The 18,806-nt window shown below is 34.7% G+C and overlaps 1 protein-coding gene across 2 annotated transcripts in view; it reads left to right on the forward strand.

Moving 5' to 3' along the window:
- Nucleotides 1-1,780: 1,780 nt before the first annotated feature.
- Nucleotides 1,781-18,806, forward strand: part of LOC105342921 (DC-STAMP domain-containing protein 2) — a 29,469-nt gene continuing 12,443 nt past the window's right edge. For both annotated transcript variants that reach the window (XM_066068730.1, XM_066068741.1), the window contains exons 1-6: nt 1,781-1,939; nt 2,530-2,711; nt 10,286-10,468; nt 11,901-12,071; nt 16,314-16,415; nt 16,609-16,729. In XM_066068730.1, coding sequence (XP_065924802.1) covers nt 1,821-1,939; nt 2,530-2,711; nt 10,286-10,468; nt 11,901-12,071; nt 16,314-16,415; nt 16,609-16,729 — 878 coding nt within the window. In that variant the 5' untranslated portion in view covers nt 1,781-1,820. The remainder of the gene's footprint in view (nt 1,940-2,529; nt 2,712-10,285; nt 10,469-11,900; nt 12,072-16,313; nt 16,416-16,608; nt 16,730-18,806) is intronic.

Below are 18,806 nucleotides of genomic sequence, written 5' to 3' on the forward strand. Positions count from 1 at the left end.
CCTAGTGCATAGAAGATAATTAATTTCCAATTTTGGGCACAAAGGGCAAATGCAAGTTTACAGCTTTACAGACTCATATCTGTACAGAGAGACTGAGAAAGTCCTACAAATAGTCCTATAAGTCCTTGTCCTATAAAGTCCTATGAAAGTTTTCCTTGAAATAGCATGAAAGATCCCAGCTAACAAGATTAAGAATAAGTGCACATTCACTATTCATTGAAACAGGTAGATATTGTAAACCAATTATCCCAAAGGAAAAACGCCAAGTTTATGCCATGCATGCTTAATTGTAAATTATTAGTTGAAAATGAAAAACATTTTGTACTTTACTGTCATGTGTATGACAATCTTCGATTTTTAATTATTGTGATATTTTCAATAATAAATTGTACTGTGGTATTGATCTCATAAAAGAAATTGTTAATCCATGTGATTATAATACTACAAAACGTCCTTGTATCTACTTGGATAATTGTTTTATGCAGAGAAAACAGTTTCAGGGACTATAAAGTATTGTATAAAACTGTCTTGCATGCTGCAGCCTTTATGTTATAATTTTCTTTTGTCTGTCATTTGATTTCATTTTGACTGTATGTCAATAAACCATTGAATTGAATTAATAATATAAAAGAAAGATTACACATATATCAGAGACGTCGGATACAAATAATTAATGCTTAAATAGACCTATCAGAATTCTTGACATGCGAAAAAAACCGAAAAAAAAACCTTAATGTTTCTTAATTTGTTTAAAAATAAAGTAGCTTTGTACTTTTTACACTCAGATAATGAAATGTTATTTTTTTCACTGAAAATCTGAAATAGTATATGTGGCATCCCCATGCTGGGTTTATCATAAGTCTACGTCTTCGCTAGATTACTAGACAAAGGTCATACCAACTAAACCTTGCTAACTGACAAAGATAACACCCCTAAAAAAAACCAACATTTTTTCGATCTTCAAAATCCTAATCCGTGGTGCTAATTTAAGTACCTAATCATGTGATCTACTTTTTAAGGGTTATTTTCGTTAATATATTTCCTTGTATACTCTCTTAAATATTCTCATTATATCGCGGGTTCCGTTTTATCGCAGTATGTTCCAAAAAATAGCATTCCCGTTTTTTTTTCCCCGCGATATTCCACAAAGAGTTCATGCACAAAATTCAGGATGATATTTTTCTCTCAAGTTATAAAGCTTTAAAAATTCTGGAGAGAGAGCGAGTTTAAAAGTCCACGTTTTTACGCCGGTGTAACGAAGAATATTGACCCGGGTTGAAAATTGACCTGGGGGTCTTTTTTCAACGTTGAATATTGACCCGGGGGTCATTTTTCAACGTTGAAAATTGAGACCATAAGTCGTGAAATTTATACCCGGGGTTATTTTTCAACAGTTTGAAAAAGATGTTTCAAAACTCTGATGACCTCGACACGATGAAAATTGACCCTGTTGAAAAAGTCAACTGAACTGGAACTTGCTTTACCCGATATAAATGTAAAATTGTTTATGTTTTTTGAAAGCTTCAGTTTTGAAATTACCTGCCAGTACTGTAGTAGAGTTAGAAAAAGTGAATCGGTCCCGAGTTGACCATAGTATCGCATAGGGGGCGGGTCCTCCTAAATTCGATTTTTATAATTAATTTGAAGAACATTGTTTGTCGCCAAAAACCCTCCCTTTCCAGGCCCCTAACGCTATGCGTCTGACTGGCCAAGGGAGTTAACTTTTGGAAAATGTGCTTATTAGCCGTAAGAGGGACATATTTTTAAAATGACGTCATTTAATTCTACTGTTACGTCACGCGGATGTAAACCCAAAGAAAATGTCCGTCGTACAGATAATCATAAAGGCGATCAAAATTAAGCTTGCATTAAATCGTTTGTCTCGTGCCAAAGAAAATGCTGTGCGTCTCCATCTTGGTTACCCACCACTCATACCATGGTAAGTCTGCCTATCTGCATTAAAAACAACACCCAATTACCTAGCAATCTAGGTGTCGTCTGCATTGTCTAACGTTAACGTAAGGAATGGCATCAGATCAGTAGCGCATTTAAAGGGACGCGCTCGATTATCAATAAATAATTAAAGAATGATCTGTTTGAGATTCGAGAGAGTGTACATCTGTGTGGTGATCTGAGGTACGAGAATGTGTACATCCTTTTGTTGATCTTTCTGAAGTACGATAGGATGTGCATCTTTCTGTTGATCTGTTTGAGGCACGAGAGAGTGTACATCTTTCTGTTGATCTGTTTGAGGTACGAGAGAGTGTACATCTTTCTGTTGATCTGTTTGAGGTACGAGAGAGTGTACATCCTTTCTGTTGATCTGTTTGAGGTACGAGAGGGTGTACATCCTTTTGTTGATCTGTTTGAGGTATGAGAGGGTGTACATCCTTTCTGTTGATCTGTTTGAGGTACGAGAGAGTGTACATCTTTCTGTTGATCTGTTTGAGGTACGAGAGAGTGTACATCCTTTCTGTTGATCTGTTTGAGGTACGAGAGAGTGTACATCTTTCTGTTGATCTGTTTGAGGTACGAGAGAGCGTACATCTTCGTGATGTCCGGCATACGACAGTTTTTGATGGAGACCTTCTGCCCGTGCTGTATCTACGATAGGAACAGACACCTCAAAAAGAAAGAAGTCCCCAGGTCGTCTTGTCTACGCACGTGTCACGCAGGCACACACGAGAATGAGATGTTCAAGCACGTTATAGGTAAGCTCTTGATTGATAGTTGCAACTTTCACCACTTGTTTTTAGCTAACCCCTTAACTCAAATTAGCTTTTCTCATCAAAATTTGTTCGTTGTCTGTCGTCGTCGGCATCGTAATTTTTTTTCCAAATTCTTCTCTAGAACCAATGGACCAAGTTCAACCAAATTAACTTGGCACACATCATTCTTACGTAAAGGGCTTTCAAAAAATTTAAAAGGGAACCAGGGGAAATACATGTTATGAGGAAAGAGTTAAAATCATAGTGTTCTATTATAGCAAACAGCTAGTATTATTGTGAATAAGTCGAAGTAAGTATGAGGATCTTCCACTTATTCAAGTTATAACATTTCGATGGGGGGTGTATATTATTACAGTGAAAAACTCATCGATAATCTTTTTGGTGAGGAAATAAACATTGAAAATTAAAATAAGGTTTTTAGACTGCGGTCTCAGTGAGGTTCAAAAAATTTTTGAAGAACTTCAATGCTACATTTTGTAAAGAACCGTTTTCACTCGAGCTTGGACAGAACGTAGAACCATTGTAACAAGAGCTTGGAATTTGGGTAGTTGTGTCAAACAGCAATGTGACGTAGGCCTGTCTATCTCATTTTGGCCACTAAGCCATGGCTCTTTGAAAACAACAAGATTTGTCTGGCTTTTGAGCTAAGACTACGCAATCGATGCATATTTCGCTTGAAACCGCGTCATGTTAACTTGTTTTGACGCAAGATGTAGATAGCTACGTCCAACCGAAAGTCCAAGGCCTTGTTAAATGGTTCTAAATATCTCCGATCCGGGTCTACTCATTGTTAACTGTCCAGTCATGATAGATGTGAATACATCGAGGGTAATGACACTCGTCCGACTTCATCTGGGGGTGTATATTTCGTTATAATTACATTCACTTTCTTTCCCCTATTAAATTTCATTGATTGATTTGATTGTTATTCACGCATCACGCAGAAGACCCAATCACCAAATCTGGTGCGTATGAGTAAATTCAGTCCTCCCTCAGTATTTTTCGAAGAACATGACTTACTCAACTCGCGACTTCAAGCCAGATCACGATCTGATATCATATTTGTGTTGATTAATATTTCATTGATGTAAATATTTTTAAACAGTTAAATGAATTCAATTGATTAATTTTTTAGTATACCAAAAGTAAATTCATCAAATTACAGAATGAAAATTAAAATTGTATCGTTAGAATATAAAACGCTGTGCACTATTTTTGCCCCTATAATTCAGCTGTTCCAATGCCTCTTCCGTTAACTGCGCATTACTCACTGAATACTGCAGGGATTTAAAAAAAAAATCATATTTGCGGAAAGGGAATATATATTGAAATACGTAATTATAAGCATTGAATCATTATTCTGTGAAAGATGTGTGCAAAAAAATTTTCATAACGCGCTAGCGCGCGTTTTTCAATTTGTATGCACACACCGTTGCAGTTAAGAGACCACATCTTTAAAAAAAAATGATTTAATGCTTAATATTTACATTCCACGAATATTTGCATGTAAAGCTACTGCAGATATAGCACCATAACACAGACAGGAAACAAAAAGGTTAATTAACGAGTTTTAATTGTGACGTCACAATCGTTGAACGCTGATAAATACAACGTCACAAGCGAAAATCAAAGATCACGCTTGTGGCTGTTACAGTGGCTCTTCCATTAATTTAAACTTACCCATAGGATAATACAGTAATTTTGAGGTATAATTCGCATTTGAGTACAAGGCAAGAAGGTAAAAAAATGTAAATATAGGCATTAAATCCTTATTTTTTGAAAGATATAGTCTCATAACTGCAACGGTGTGTGCAAACAAATTTTCATAACGCGCTAATGCGCGTTATTCAATTTGTATGCACACATCGTTGCAGTTATGAGACTATATCTTTCAAAAAATAAGGATTCAATACTTAAAGAAACACCGGCAGTTTCACCCTGCAGATTTTTTCGGTTATGACAGTCTATGAATACTAATGAACTTCACTTAGCAAATTAGAAGAAAAGGAGGTCAGTATTTCACCCCTGCAAATGTGTTCGGAATGTTTTCTTTATCGTTGCTAAGTATATATGTAATGAATCTTAAGGTGTTTGAATGAAAGTTTACGAGACTTCTCCGAGATTTGTGCAGTAAATGCTATCTATCATTTTTTTTTTTGGCGAAAAAAATTCTTCGGTGAATGCAATTTACTATTTATGCAGCAAATCATAGAACGGTAGGTATATCTTGATAAAATTATTTATCATATAAATAAAGGGTAAAAAACAAACCATTCACTATAACGAATTATTTGTATACAGACTATACCACTTATTCCTTAAATATTTACATTTTACGGTGTATTTGTGACAACACCACGTCGAATAATTTATCATAGTTCAATATACAGTTCATCAATGAGTTACTGTTTGTGGCAATTGGTTTTTTTTTTGTACGTGTGTTTTTTTTCTATCAATGATTCTTTGCTGGCGTTCTCGTGTAACGTTTAATAACAAGTGTACGCGTGTTGTTTCAAATCAGTCATACGCATCTAATCTAAAAATAAAAAAAAAGAGTTTTCTCAGCAAAGTTTTTGACCTTCTATGTTCAGCAGCAGAACCGCGCTAAATGGCTGTTCCTTCTATTATCCATATCCATGACAAAGAACGTCTATATATATATACCGTATATAATGACTGAAAAGAAAATACAAGAAATATTTCATACAAATAAACATCAAAATTAATATAGATATAAGTATAAGCATTGAATGACTTTTTAAAGCGCTAAGCATAGCTCAGCGCTTTATTGTCGTTAGACTTCTACTTCCGATGCATCAAATAACCGCCACCATGAGCAGAAATAGTCATCATTTAAACTGGTTAGGGAATCAGTTTCAGGGGTTAACGCACAATAATTGCACGGGTTAATGTGCGTGGCTTGCATACATCATTACAGGGGCTGCCACACAGTGATGAGGAAACAGAAGGTGAAATGTAAACGATCAAATCGATTCTTTCTAACTAAGCTTGCACAAAGTAAATTTCCTTTAGAACCAAGCTAGGTTGGCCCTTTTCAGTACTATCAGTACTTTGATTAAATATCATCGGTTCTATAACACACCTGGCTGTGCAGACAAATTATTATGTCACAATAACACGATATATTCATTTGTCTGCACAGTCCGACCGACACTATCTAATAATATTCATAATTCTATATTTGCATATCCATTGTTCTTTCCCACTGTAAGTGCATACGGAGGAGTTGCAATTATTTCTCTAAAATCGCAATTGCTCTGTCAGTATACTATGACGTCATAAAGGGTTAACGTTATATATACTTTTCCATGACGTTATAGATTTAAACCACTATACGATACATCATGTGTTTTCTCCAACTCCATTAAAATTGACGTATTTACATGTAATATTAAAACATGTTTTTGATAACATTTTAAAGGAATTACTGTTATATAACATATCATTGATTCTGTTAACAAATCTATGTGAATTAAAAAGATACATTACAGTCTGAATGTTAACTTTTGATGTAATAGCTAAATGTCAAGGTCTAGGCTAATACAGGGTATTTGCGAGTGGTAAAATACAAATATAAGTAATAAATCACGATTATTTAGTGAACATAGCGCGCATCATGGAATATGCCAACAGAGCAATTGCTATTCATAACGCCATGTTCACTAAATAACGTTGTTTATTTCTTAAATATTTGCATATGCATTGTTCTTTCCCACTGTAAGTCCATAGGGAGGAACTGCAATTATTTTTCTATATTTACATTCTACTGTGTTTTTCCATTAAATTCCGTGATGTTTAAATGCCTCTAAATGCAACAAGTAGTCAAAGGTCAAATTGACGAGTTTTATTATGACGTCACAAGCGTTGAACGCTGTAAACTGCAACGTCACAAGCGAAAATCAAAGTTCACGCTTGTGGCTGTTATTGTGGCTCTTCCATCAATATTAACTTACCCTTAGGATAAGATAGGAATTTTAAGGTATGAATCACATTTGCAGACAAGGCAAGAAGTTAAAAATAATGTAAATATAAGCATTAAATCATGATTTTTTGAAGTATACACTCTCATAACTGCAGCGGTGTGTGCATACAAATTTTCATAACGCGCTAACGCGCGTTACTCAATTTGTATGCACACACCGCTGCAGTTATGAGAGTGTATACTTCAAAAAATCATGATTCAATGCTATAATATTTGCATTTCCATTGTTCTTTCCCACTGTAAGCCCATACGGAGGAGCTGCAATTATTTCTCTATAATCGCAATTGCTCTGTCAGTATACTATGACGTCATAATGGTGTAACGTTATATATACTTTTCCATGACGTTATAGATTTAAACCACTATACGATACATCATGTGTTTTTCTCCAACTCCATTAAAATTGACGTATTTACATGTAATATTAAAACATGTTTTTGAAAACATTTTAAAGGAATTACTGTTATAACATATCATTGATTCTGTTAACAAATCTATGTGAATTAAAAAGATACATTACAGTCTGAATGTTTACTTTTTGATGTAATAGCTAAATGTCAAGGTCTATGCTAATACATGGTATTTGCGAGTGGTAAAATGCAAATATAAGTAATAAACAACGATTATTTAGTGAACATGGCGTTATGAATAGCAACTGCTCTGCTGGCATATTTTCCATGATGCGCTAGCGCGCATCATGGAATATGCCAACAGAGCAATTGCTATTCATAACGCCATGTTCACTAAATAACGTTGTTTATTTCTTAAATAATCGCAATTGCTCCGTCTGTATACTATGACGTCATAAAGGTCTGACGTCATATACTTTTCCATGACGTTATAGATTTAACGTAGCTCGCGAGTTTGCTGACGTCACAATAGGAGTTTACCGTCATAGTAAACTCATAATTTTTTTTTAAATGACAAATGAGATATTTAGAAGTATAAAAGAAAATATTTTAAAAAGCTTATATGTGGTTTATGACTGTTTATACTTAAGAAATAAACAACGTTATTTAGTGAACATGGCGTTATGAATAGCAATTGCTCTGTTGGCATATTCCATGATGCGCGCTAGCGCATCATAGAAAATATGCCAGCAGAGCAGTTGCTATTCATAACGCCATGTTCACTAAATAATCGTTGTTTATTACTTATATTTGCATTTTACCACTCGCAAATGCCCTGTATTAGCCTAGACCTTAACAGTTAGCTATTGCATCAAAAATAAACATTCAGACTGTAATGTATTTTAATTCACAGAATCAATGATATGTTATAACAGTAAATCTTTTAAAATGTTATTATAAGACATGTTTTAATTTTAAATACATCAATTTTATGGAGTTAGAGAAAAACACATGAAGTATCGTATAGTGGTTAAAGGTAGCTCGCAGGTTTACCTGCTTGTGAGAAAACCTACCTTGAAAATTTGTCCACGTGATCCATAGGTTTTATAGTTTTATTTCTAAAATTTATTTAAGATTCGTCTGCGCGGTAATAATGTTATTGTGTTTCAAATACAGTGTCATTAATAAAATCAAGCAACGCCATTTCAATGAAATATATAGTAAAATGCACATTTTAACCGAGGAACGCATTACAAAACTATGCTCCAAACTTTTAAACAATTCAGACGAAATAAATTATACTCAACGCAAAAACAGAGGAGATAATAGTAATTATGAATCAATTCATAAAAAAATATCAGTATGTGTTCTCGGCCAAGTTTTGGCAAAAAAACTTTAAAGATTTAAAAGATTTCTCAAAACCTTATATTTTCATTACGACGTTAGCCTGACGTCATCATTTCATTACTTCTTAAACCACCAAAATTGAAATGCATTTATTGACAAGACTAGCTGTTTAACACATTTTAGAACATGTAAATGCTTATTAGACATTATTGTGAATTTTATCAAATGCAATTAATGTAAGGCTGTAAAGATACAGAAAAATGCTATTTTTTGTTTTTATGAAACTCTGAGTCAATCAATGCAAAAATAAAATGCCGGGCAAGTACTGACTTAAGAAATGAAGATAATAATTTTTCTATTGATCGACGTATCAAAGAAAAAATTGACCGGAAAACTTCATCAATGCGCGTAGCGCATTGATGAAATAGTTTTCCGGTCAATTTTTTCTTTGATACGTCGATCAATAGAAAAATTATTATCTTCATTTCTTATCATTTAATAAAACATTTTCAAATCAAAAAATGATAAGTGTCATTGATCAAAAATGTAAATAATGTAAATGAAGCGGCGCGTATGAATACAAAACAACAACAGCAACAATATTTAAAATGGATGCGCCTTCAGATGATGCAGAGCTACTGAGCTGAATTAATGGATTAAACACAAATAGCGAGTTAAAATCTGAACCGGCTGAATTGAAAACAAAAGGAAAATACATGCGATAGCTTGTGATACTATTCACTGTGCTGAAAAATTCGTAATAAAACTAGTTTTCATGTGTGATCGCTGGAATATGCAACTGAAGATAACCATCCAAGGAGAGGCGATCGTGGACGAATATAGTTGATATGTCGACAAAGAATAGTATGTATAAGCGACTTTTGTAAACGTTGTGGTAACTAGCTAGCCAGTGATGTACTTAAATGGTATACCTGCCGCTTGGAATGCGCCGGAGGAGTTGATGCATTACTCTTAGCTTTTCTTTCCGATGCTTATTCTGATGACCGATCATGTACGTGTGTAAATTTAAAAATCACCGCTACCAAATTTGAACAGCAGTGTTACCGTGAAAGTGTATAGGCCTATATGTTCGTTATAATTATTCTGGAAAAGGAACAGCCAGCCTCGCAGTAATGTTGATTGATCTCAAGCAGACGAAATCGTGAGAAGACGCTTAATTTTCTATTTCGTGAATCAAATAATGTGTTTTGTTTATTTTTGAAGGTTAAACTTTCAAGTTTTTATGTTTATAAAATTGTATTTTGTCTGCTGACAATAAAACAGACATAACTCTACATTTTGTTGACGGTGTTTATTTTGGAAATACCCGTTCTATAAATAGTGTTAGATCAGAACAGTTTAGAAAAGTAGATCCGGCTAAAATTTTATTGATGCAGGTATCAAAGAAATTTTTCGACCAATCAGAAGCGCCGATATCTCATCAAACGAATAAATATTAAATGATATTATTTTAAAGTAAGTAATCGAATAAAACAGTTATCTCAAGCCAAAGAAATTGAAGAATTTAATCGGTAGTACAGATTACGGAAGTTATAATTGTAAAAAAAAAAAGCGAAGTTAATGCATACATTCTATTTTAAAACATGACTTTAAATGGAAGAGTTCTAACGCACATTCTTTATCTTTATAGAAAAAAATGTGACAATGTACAGTATGTGACATCTTTAAATTTTCAGCACTGTTTTATTCGATTACTTACTGCTGCTCTGCTGGCATATTTTCCATGATGCGCTAGCGCGCATCATGGAATATGCCAACAGAGCAATTGCTATTCATAACGCCATGTTCACTAAATAACGTTGTTTATTTCTTAAATAAAGTGTTGTTGTACTCAGGGTTCTTTGGCGGCGTTTTGCTGGGGCTACTTCTGTACCTGATGATGGTATTCCAATCCAACATTTCCTCCAGCGTTGCTATGGTAATTGGAATCCTCCTGAGCCCCGTCATCGGCCTGGGCCTGGCTTTCTCGATGCACGTGCGATGTGTTATCCTGCTGATGTTTCCTCAGTTATTCTCCAGTAAGTTGCATTGCTGACCATTTGTTTGTCTAGGACTTTCCGCCAGAAAATTGATCATTAGTGAGACTCCGAGAGAGGGGTGTTAATTCAAACTTCTTCAATTCACATAGTAAAGTTACCAAAAACAGGCATTGCATTCCCCTTACAAACAAAATACACTGTTTCAAATAATTATGGCAGTGCAAAGGTAGCACTCTGCACCCGTCAAAGATGCACGTTTTGAAAAATATAAATACATGTATACGTACATGTATGTCATATGATAGAGTTAGATTAGTGCTGAAAAACTTTATGATTTACTTTTGTTTTTGCTGTATCTCACCTGTCAGGTAAACTATTTACCTTCAAAAATACTTTCTTACAGGAAAATAATTTTGCCACAAGAAAAACAACTTTCCTATAAGATCTTAAGAAATTCTAATCGACATTAAACAGTTAAAGAACTTTCTAGAACTCAAAAGCTGATATGGCTTGAACAAAACTTTTAGATTTCAAAACCCAATATATCCAGGAGGAAAAATTCATGTCTGAATTTCATATCCTCATGAAAAACTTTTATTCTAAAGGTAATTCCTGTAGGAGATGAAGAAAAACATACCGAATTTTAAAGGTAAATATTTCGCCTTACAGGTGAGACACTTTAAAAGCAAAAGTGACTTTATATATACTCTTTAATATGAATTTTAAGTATGCTGCATCTTTGTAAATATGCAGCCATAAATATTATCAGGCACTGTGTTAAAATTATCCCTCAGATCATAACCCACTAAAAAATATTGACAGGCCTTCATTAATTGTACAACTATCAGTGTCGCAGCGTTAGATAATCTTCAAGTTACCGTGCCCCTCACTTTTGGTAATTTCTAACAAAAACACACATACCTGTTAAAAAGTACAATTTGAAACGATGAAAGGGAGAAGTTCAACTTTTCTTTGTTGCCACCTCGGAGATTTATAATGGGTGAATTCTGACACCATAAGTTTTTGAGCACCTCACACAATACTTGATTTCCAATGTACTTCCAGGTCCCTTGGTCTTTAGTAAATAATACTTTCCGTATACTTTTTATTTTTTGCTGTGTCTAAAAATCTGACATGCCCAAAAAAAAGGGAGGGGAGAGGGTTCATATAAAACTTTAAAATTTTCAGTTGATTGAATTAACACCTTTGGAACTCAGATATTAATTACCATCAAATAATCTAAGAAAATATGCTACATATGTTCGGACAGAGTAAAATTAATTGTACTTACCGAGTGTACAACAGGAGCAAGTGTACCACACGGCAATTGAATCAATGAAGCAAAATAAAAATTTTACCAATGATCTTTTTAGAGCGTACACATTCAATGTGACAATGACACTTTACCCAAAGCGTCTTTAATGACATTCAGTACTGTATGTACACTGATCCGACGGAGTGTGTCTTGCAGGTAAAGGTCGCTCATTCTTGGTCCTCTACGCCATCGTCCTAGTGATGGCGCACCCTGTCGCCAACTTCAACAAAAACGTCATGATCATGTCCAACAGCGCCACCTGTGGTCAGGAGTTGTCTTACAACCAGACGAAGGAGGTGCTGAATCAGATAGCCAACCCACTGGCAGGTAACCATGCTTCATTGCCCAGTCACTGACGTCAGTTTACTGTAGATCTCTTATTAACTGCGAAGAATAAGTTTTCGCGTAGAGTTACGGATTTGCAGTTCTTCTTTGGAAACCCTTAATTTCAAAATAGATAACGCCTGACCAATTAAATGTTTTGCTGTCAGTCCAAATGTTTTTGTCAGCGCAACTCCGTGTTAACATCTGCACACAATTCCGTGAAACTTTGTTGGTAATTAAAATATAATAAGGACCCATTGTATACATGTGCCTACATGTATTACCAGTAATTTCCAATTTTATCATTTTTTGTAGTTAGGTCCTTTAAAACTTGAAGCTTAAAACTTAAAGTTTCTTATGAAGAAGGCTTACATAGGCATTGACTGCTGCCTAATCCATTTATGTAAATGTATATACATGTATATATTTGCGTAATAAAATACGTTCAAAAAAAAACTTAAAGCAATATGAGCTGCATTTTTCATGTTGACCTTTTTTTTTTTTTTTACTAAAATGTTCTTTTCTATTAGAATGACAAAAATATCATGGTTTTTAAATTTCTGTTACCCATTTTTTTTGTGGAAAAGGCCGTTAAGAAGCCTCATTTGGTGCAAAATTGAATTATTGTCGTCCTGTGCAAAAATTGATTTGCTATATATTCCGTAGAAGAGAAATATTTGACAAAAATTAATGATTTTTTTCAAATCTTATTTATCATTAAAGTTTAAGTTATATGCAGACTTGTCATACTAGCAGGTTTTTGCAGCAAAATATAATTCTAAAAAAATACAGCTCATGTTGCTCAAAAGAGACACTACAGCTAATTTTCCTTATCTTGGTTATATTTTTTATGACACAATTCAATGAAAGAATAGATGTTGTACATGTACTGAAAGTTCGAATCTTTTTTACTCCAATAATAAGATCGCTGTTACTTGTTAAAGATGTTCTAAATTCAAAATTTATATCATATCGACTCAAACTTTAAAATTTTATTTACATCACGTAATTTTGAATGAAAGCAGTTGTCAATAGAATATTGGAGATATTTTGTAGAAATTACAGGTAGTGAAAATAATTCATGTACAGGATCATGGATAGGACAAAAAGCGCCTTTAAATTAACTCTAAATTTCTACACTTGTTAGAACCTCAAAGGGTTATTTTAATTAAACGAGGTTTCTGGCGAAGAAGGGAAATGGGCATGCTCGGCGGATCTAGATGTTAAAATATTCTTATACCGGTAATAATTAAGTTTTGAATATTATTATATTTACATTTTTTTACCTTCTTGTCTTGTACGCAAATGCGAATTATACCTCAAAATTATTGTATTATCCTATGGGTAAGTTCAAATTAATGGAAGAGCCACAGTAACAGCCACAAGCGTGATCTTTGATTTTCGCTTGTGTCGTTGTATTTAGCAGCGTTAAACGTTTGTGACGTCACAATTAAAACTCGTGATTTAACCTATTAGTACCCTGTCTGTGTTATGGTGCTATATCTGCGGTAGCTTTACATGCAAAATATATGTGGAATGTAAATATAATGTGGTATTGACGACACAGGGAGTCAGGAATATTTATTATTTTTATCTATTACAAGATATATACTTCGCACTTGTGTTATGTTTTCATCTCCTTTGTTCATCTTCTAGCCAAATCTGTAGAAATTCGTGGTCTTTTTATTCTCTTGCTAAAAGCTGAAATGTTTACAATCGATTCGAATACGGTGTAGAACGAAAGGTTGGACTAGCAATACTTACTGTGTATGGCGTCTAAAATCATTGAGTATTTTTAAATTTTAAAAAGGGTAATTTTTGTAAAATTCATTCTTTTAACTTCGCAAGAAAATTAATTTAAGTTATGGGGAAACTGTCATTTCATTGTATTAGCGAAAAATGAGCTTTAGTGTCTCTTCAACAATTTGTTAGCGTATTCTTTTCATATCCCTGAAGAATTTGCATATTATTTTGATGTGATGATTCTTCTAGCGTTTAATTTTGTTGTTTTTAAAACGAATTTGAGAGCGTGAGGATGTGAGCTGACTCACCTTTCCTTTCATTAAGAGATCAGACTTCCATTTTAGCTCACCTGAGTCATTCAGGTGACCTACTGCGATCTTGTTTTCATCCGTCGTGGTGCGTTAACATTAGAACATTTTCAGCTTCCTCTCTGGAACTACATGTACTAGGGTTATCTTGACCAAATTAGGTGTTTAACTCTTAAAGGACAGAGAAACATAAATTATAAAATTGATGACCCTCAAGCGAAAGGGCTTTTAGGTTTTAGTTAAAACTGTAAAAATGTGCACATTTAAAAAAAACCCTCTTCTTTATTACTGGACCTTCAGCGGAGAATCTTAACACATGGTTATGACGAGCAGAGATGCTTCGAAAGTTGTAAAATTCACAGCCCCTGGGTCAAGGGTTCAGGCCCTAGGGTTAGCATAATCATTTAGTGAAAATATATCAGATCTTGGATAATGTTCTTCTACACTCCCGTATATATACATGTATTTAAAAAAAATCTAAATGCATGACGGCGTTGTCCATAATTTTCATGGCCTCTTCGTCAGGGATTCAGGCTTTAGGGTCGTTTAGAAAAGTGTATAAAATTTAATAAAAAGTAATTTTTTTCTGAACCATCACATTTGAGGGAAATTAATTAAATGCATTTGCTATTACATGTGTATGTCCTCATCTTCAATTTCAAATGCTATTCGAATAATGTTCCGTTGTCGAGGGAGATACATTGTAAACTAAATTTATTTTCATTATGTCTATTATGTCCTCTTCTCAAACTGGGGAGGGGTGGGTGGGTGTCAAATATTGCCATAGAGTAAACATATATTTTAAGCTACCTGAGTCTAAAGCTCATATGAGCTTTTTTGATCAAAATTTGTCCTTTGTCCTCGGCGTCCTTTTAACTTTTCACATTTTCTTCTTCTTCTCACAAACCACGGGGCCACAACCAACCAAACTTTGCGCATAGCATAATTGGATAAAGGGGGTCCAAATTTGTTTAAATGAAGGGCCATCCCATCTTTTGAGGGAAAATATTTTTGAAAAATGGTTAATATTTTTTAAAAAATCTTATCAAAAACCATTTGGTCAGAAAAGCTCTAACTTGTGTGGAAGTATTCTCATGCATGTAGTGTATATTCAAGTTTGTTCAAATCATGATCCCCGGAGTCAGGCCTGAACTGGGTTGGGGGAGGGGGTTCGGATTTTTTTACATAGGAATGTATAGAGAAAATCTTAAAACTTCCTCTCAAAAATTAGCCAGAAAAGCAGCTGTAACTTGAGGAAAAATAAAGATAGAACCATTTTAACAAGACCTTGGACTTTCGGTTGGACGTAGCTACTCTATTTCTTGCGTCAAAACAAGTTAAAAATGACGCGGTTTCAAGCGAAATATGCAACGATTGCGTTGTCTACGCTCAAAAGCCAGACAAATCTTGTTGATTTCAAAGCGCCATGGCTGAGTGGCCAACAATGAGATAGACAGGCCTACGTCACATCGCTGTTTGACACAACTACCCAAAGTCCAAGCTCTTGTTTAAATGGTTCTATTTGAAAATCAAGATTCGCTCTACTAAGCTGCCAACAAACAGATGTTTTGTATTTGATACTCTAAAGGCGGTCTAAAACATTTGTTGGCTTTTGTTGCTTAGATGGGTGATGTGTCCCTTGAGGCCTCTTGTTTTAGGTTACCTGAATCACTCGGGTAACATGATAATGTTAACAATTTTACATTTTAAGCTTCATCTTGAAATTTACTACAAGATACTAGTAAATTATGACTTGGCCATATTAAATCAAACGAGTTCTATTTAATATCCTGTGTATTGTATGCTTGTAGCAATAAATGTATGCATGTTATTTGCATTATTAAAAAAAAACTGAATATTTTAAAGATTGACCGTTAAAAGCCTGCATGTCTTATTTTACCAAAAGCAAATTTTGCCTCCTGGAGCCAGGTAAAGATGAATCCTCCAAAATTTGCCCACCCCTATGAATTGATGTTTGCAAACATCAAATAACAAAATAAAGGGTAACAGTCAGAGGAGTCTCAGATTAGGGTTTTGACTCAAAAATGAAGCTTTAAATGAAAACATGTGTCCCCGACAAGTCATTCTTCGGGCTATGGTATTCAGGTGACCGTCAAGGCCTGGTGGACTACTTATGTATAAATCCTATATGGTATTCTAAGCATTACAAAAACTTGATTCGCTATCTTTTAAGGGGCCATTGGCGCTATCCGCGCCGTCATACGTGCTCTGGAGAGATTCGCAAATGTCATGAAAACTGCATTTACTGCTCTTGGAACGGCAATAAAGGAAATCGGTAAATATAAGTACATTTGATAATAAGTGTTACATTAGTGACTGTGATTAGGGGTCTCGACTTACTGTTTTCTAGTAAACTAAGAGTATACTGTTTGATAATGTTGTAAACCGTCTAATGCATGAAGATATATAACAATATTTCGAAAGTAACAAGGTCTGCTTCTTAATGAACAAATAATGCAACCTTTCAGCTTCAATGCTTAAAAAGGCTTTTGGTTGGCTGTCAGAAGTATCCCAAGTGTGTAAGAACAAGCTTGGTTCACCGTATGAGAAATGTATGAAAATTTTTGACAAAGGTTTCGAAGATTGCAAGTAAGTTGCTCTCTCTCTCTCTCTCTCTCTCTCTCTCTCTCTCTCTCTCTCTCTCTCTCTCTCTCTCTCTGTGATTTTTTTAAGTGAACGTAAACCCAGATTTAGTGAGTATAAATTGAACGCATTCCTTGTAATTTAATTTTGCCATTTGTTGTACTTTCAAAATGTAAAAAATTCAACAGTATCGGATTGAAACGTTTTTAGCTCACCTGAGCTGAAAGCTCAAGTTAGCTTTTCTGATCACATTTTGTCGTTCGTCTGTCTGTCCGTCTGTCTGTAAACTTTTCACATTTTCAACATCTTCTCAAGAACTACTGGGTCAATTTCAACCAAACTTGGCACAAATCATCCTTAGGCAAAGGGAATTTAAAGTTGTGAAAATTAAGGACCATGCCCTTTTTCAAGGGGAGATAATTAGAATATAATAAAAAAAAAATTGAGAAATTTTAAAAAATCTTCTTCTCAAGAACCATTGGGCCAGGAAATCTGAAACTTATGTTGAAGCATCCTCATGTAGTGTAGATTCGAAGTTATTAGAATCATGACCCCCAGGGGTAGGGTGGGGCCACAATGGGGGGGGGGGTCGAAGTTTAACATAGAAATATATAGAGTAAATCTTTAAAAATCTTCTTCTCAAAAACTAATCAGCCAGGAAAGCTGAAATTTGTGTGGAAGCATCCTCAGGTATTGTAGATTCATAGTTGTGAAAATCATGACCCCAGGGGTAGGGTGGGGCCACAATGGGGGGGGGGGGTCAAAGTTTTACATAGGAATATATAGAGTAAATCTTTTAAAATATTCTTCTCAGAAACTAATCAGCCAGGAAAGCTGAAACTAGTGTGGAAGCATTCTCAGGTAGTGTAATTTCAAAGTTGTGAAAATCATGACCACAATGGGGGGTCAAAGTTTTACATAGGAATATATAGAGTAAATCTTTAAAAATCTTCTTCTCAGAAACTAATCAGCCAGGAAAGCTGAAATTTGTGTGGGAGCATCCTCAGGTTTGTGTTGATTCAATGTTATGAAAATTATGACCCCCGGGGATAGGGGTGGCCCCACAATGGGGGGGGGGGGTCAAAGTTTTACATAGGAATATATAGAGTAAATCTTTAAAGATCTTCTTCTCAAACACTAATCAGCCAGGAAAGCTGAACTTTGTGTGGAAGCACCCTCAGGTAGTGTTGATTCAAAGTTGTGAAAATAATGACACCCCGGGAGTAGGGGGGGGGGGAATGGGGGGTCAAAGTTTTACATAGGATTATGTAGAGTAAATCTTTAAAACTCTTCTTCTCAGAAACTAATCAGCTAAATGATTCTTTATAATTGTTAAGACTTTGGCCCCAGGACAATTCTTTGGCCTTACAAGAAGGTTCAGAGTTTGATGTATGTTTATATCCCATATATAAACAATTGTTATTGAGAACTGCAATACTCAACATGTGATATGACTATAAAATCATTCTGTTAGAAAAGGGACTAATGATTATAAACATAAGAATATCCAGGGGGGAAAATGGACTTTATTTACACAGGATCTACATGTATCATTGTACATTGTCCAGATAGTTTGTATTATGACTCCATTAAGCTGATTTTATCATACCTATTGTTCCTCAGGTGAGTGATGTGGCCCATGGACCTCTTTTTGAAGTTGCCTTAATATTGTAGTATGGGAAAAATTCTTTAACATCGGAAATATGATGTTTAACAAATCATATAGCACAAACCAACCAGAATTCAATCACTAAAATATAATTGTTGTTCTATTGTAAAATTTTACACACTTTTACATTTTAGGCTCTTATTATGGACAGTAACTTCAGCAGTTTTGCATAGTTCAAGTTCAGTTGTTTCAGTCTAGAATTGCACAACATAGTCAGTTTTATTCATGAGTGTCTCAGCTAGTTCCAGCAGGTATAAAATTATGGTGTGTGCTGTCATGTTGGCCTGCAAATTTAATGAACTTTTCGGTAATCAGAAGCAGAATCTTTGGCATATGACTGGTCATGAGTAGCGGAGGAGACAAGATAACATTCAGACTTTGATTTGATGTTTCTATAGTAAGAAAAATGCTGCC

The sequence above is a fragment of the Magallana gigas genome, chromosome 1 (assembly GCF_963853765.1).
Source record: "Magallana gigas chromosome 1, xbMagGiga1.1, whole genome shotgun sequence".
Classification (NCBI taxonomy): Eukaryota; Metazoa; Mollusca; class Bivalvia; order Ostreida; family Ostreidae; genus Magallana; species Magallana gigas.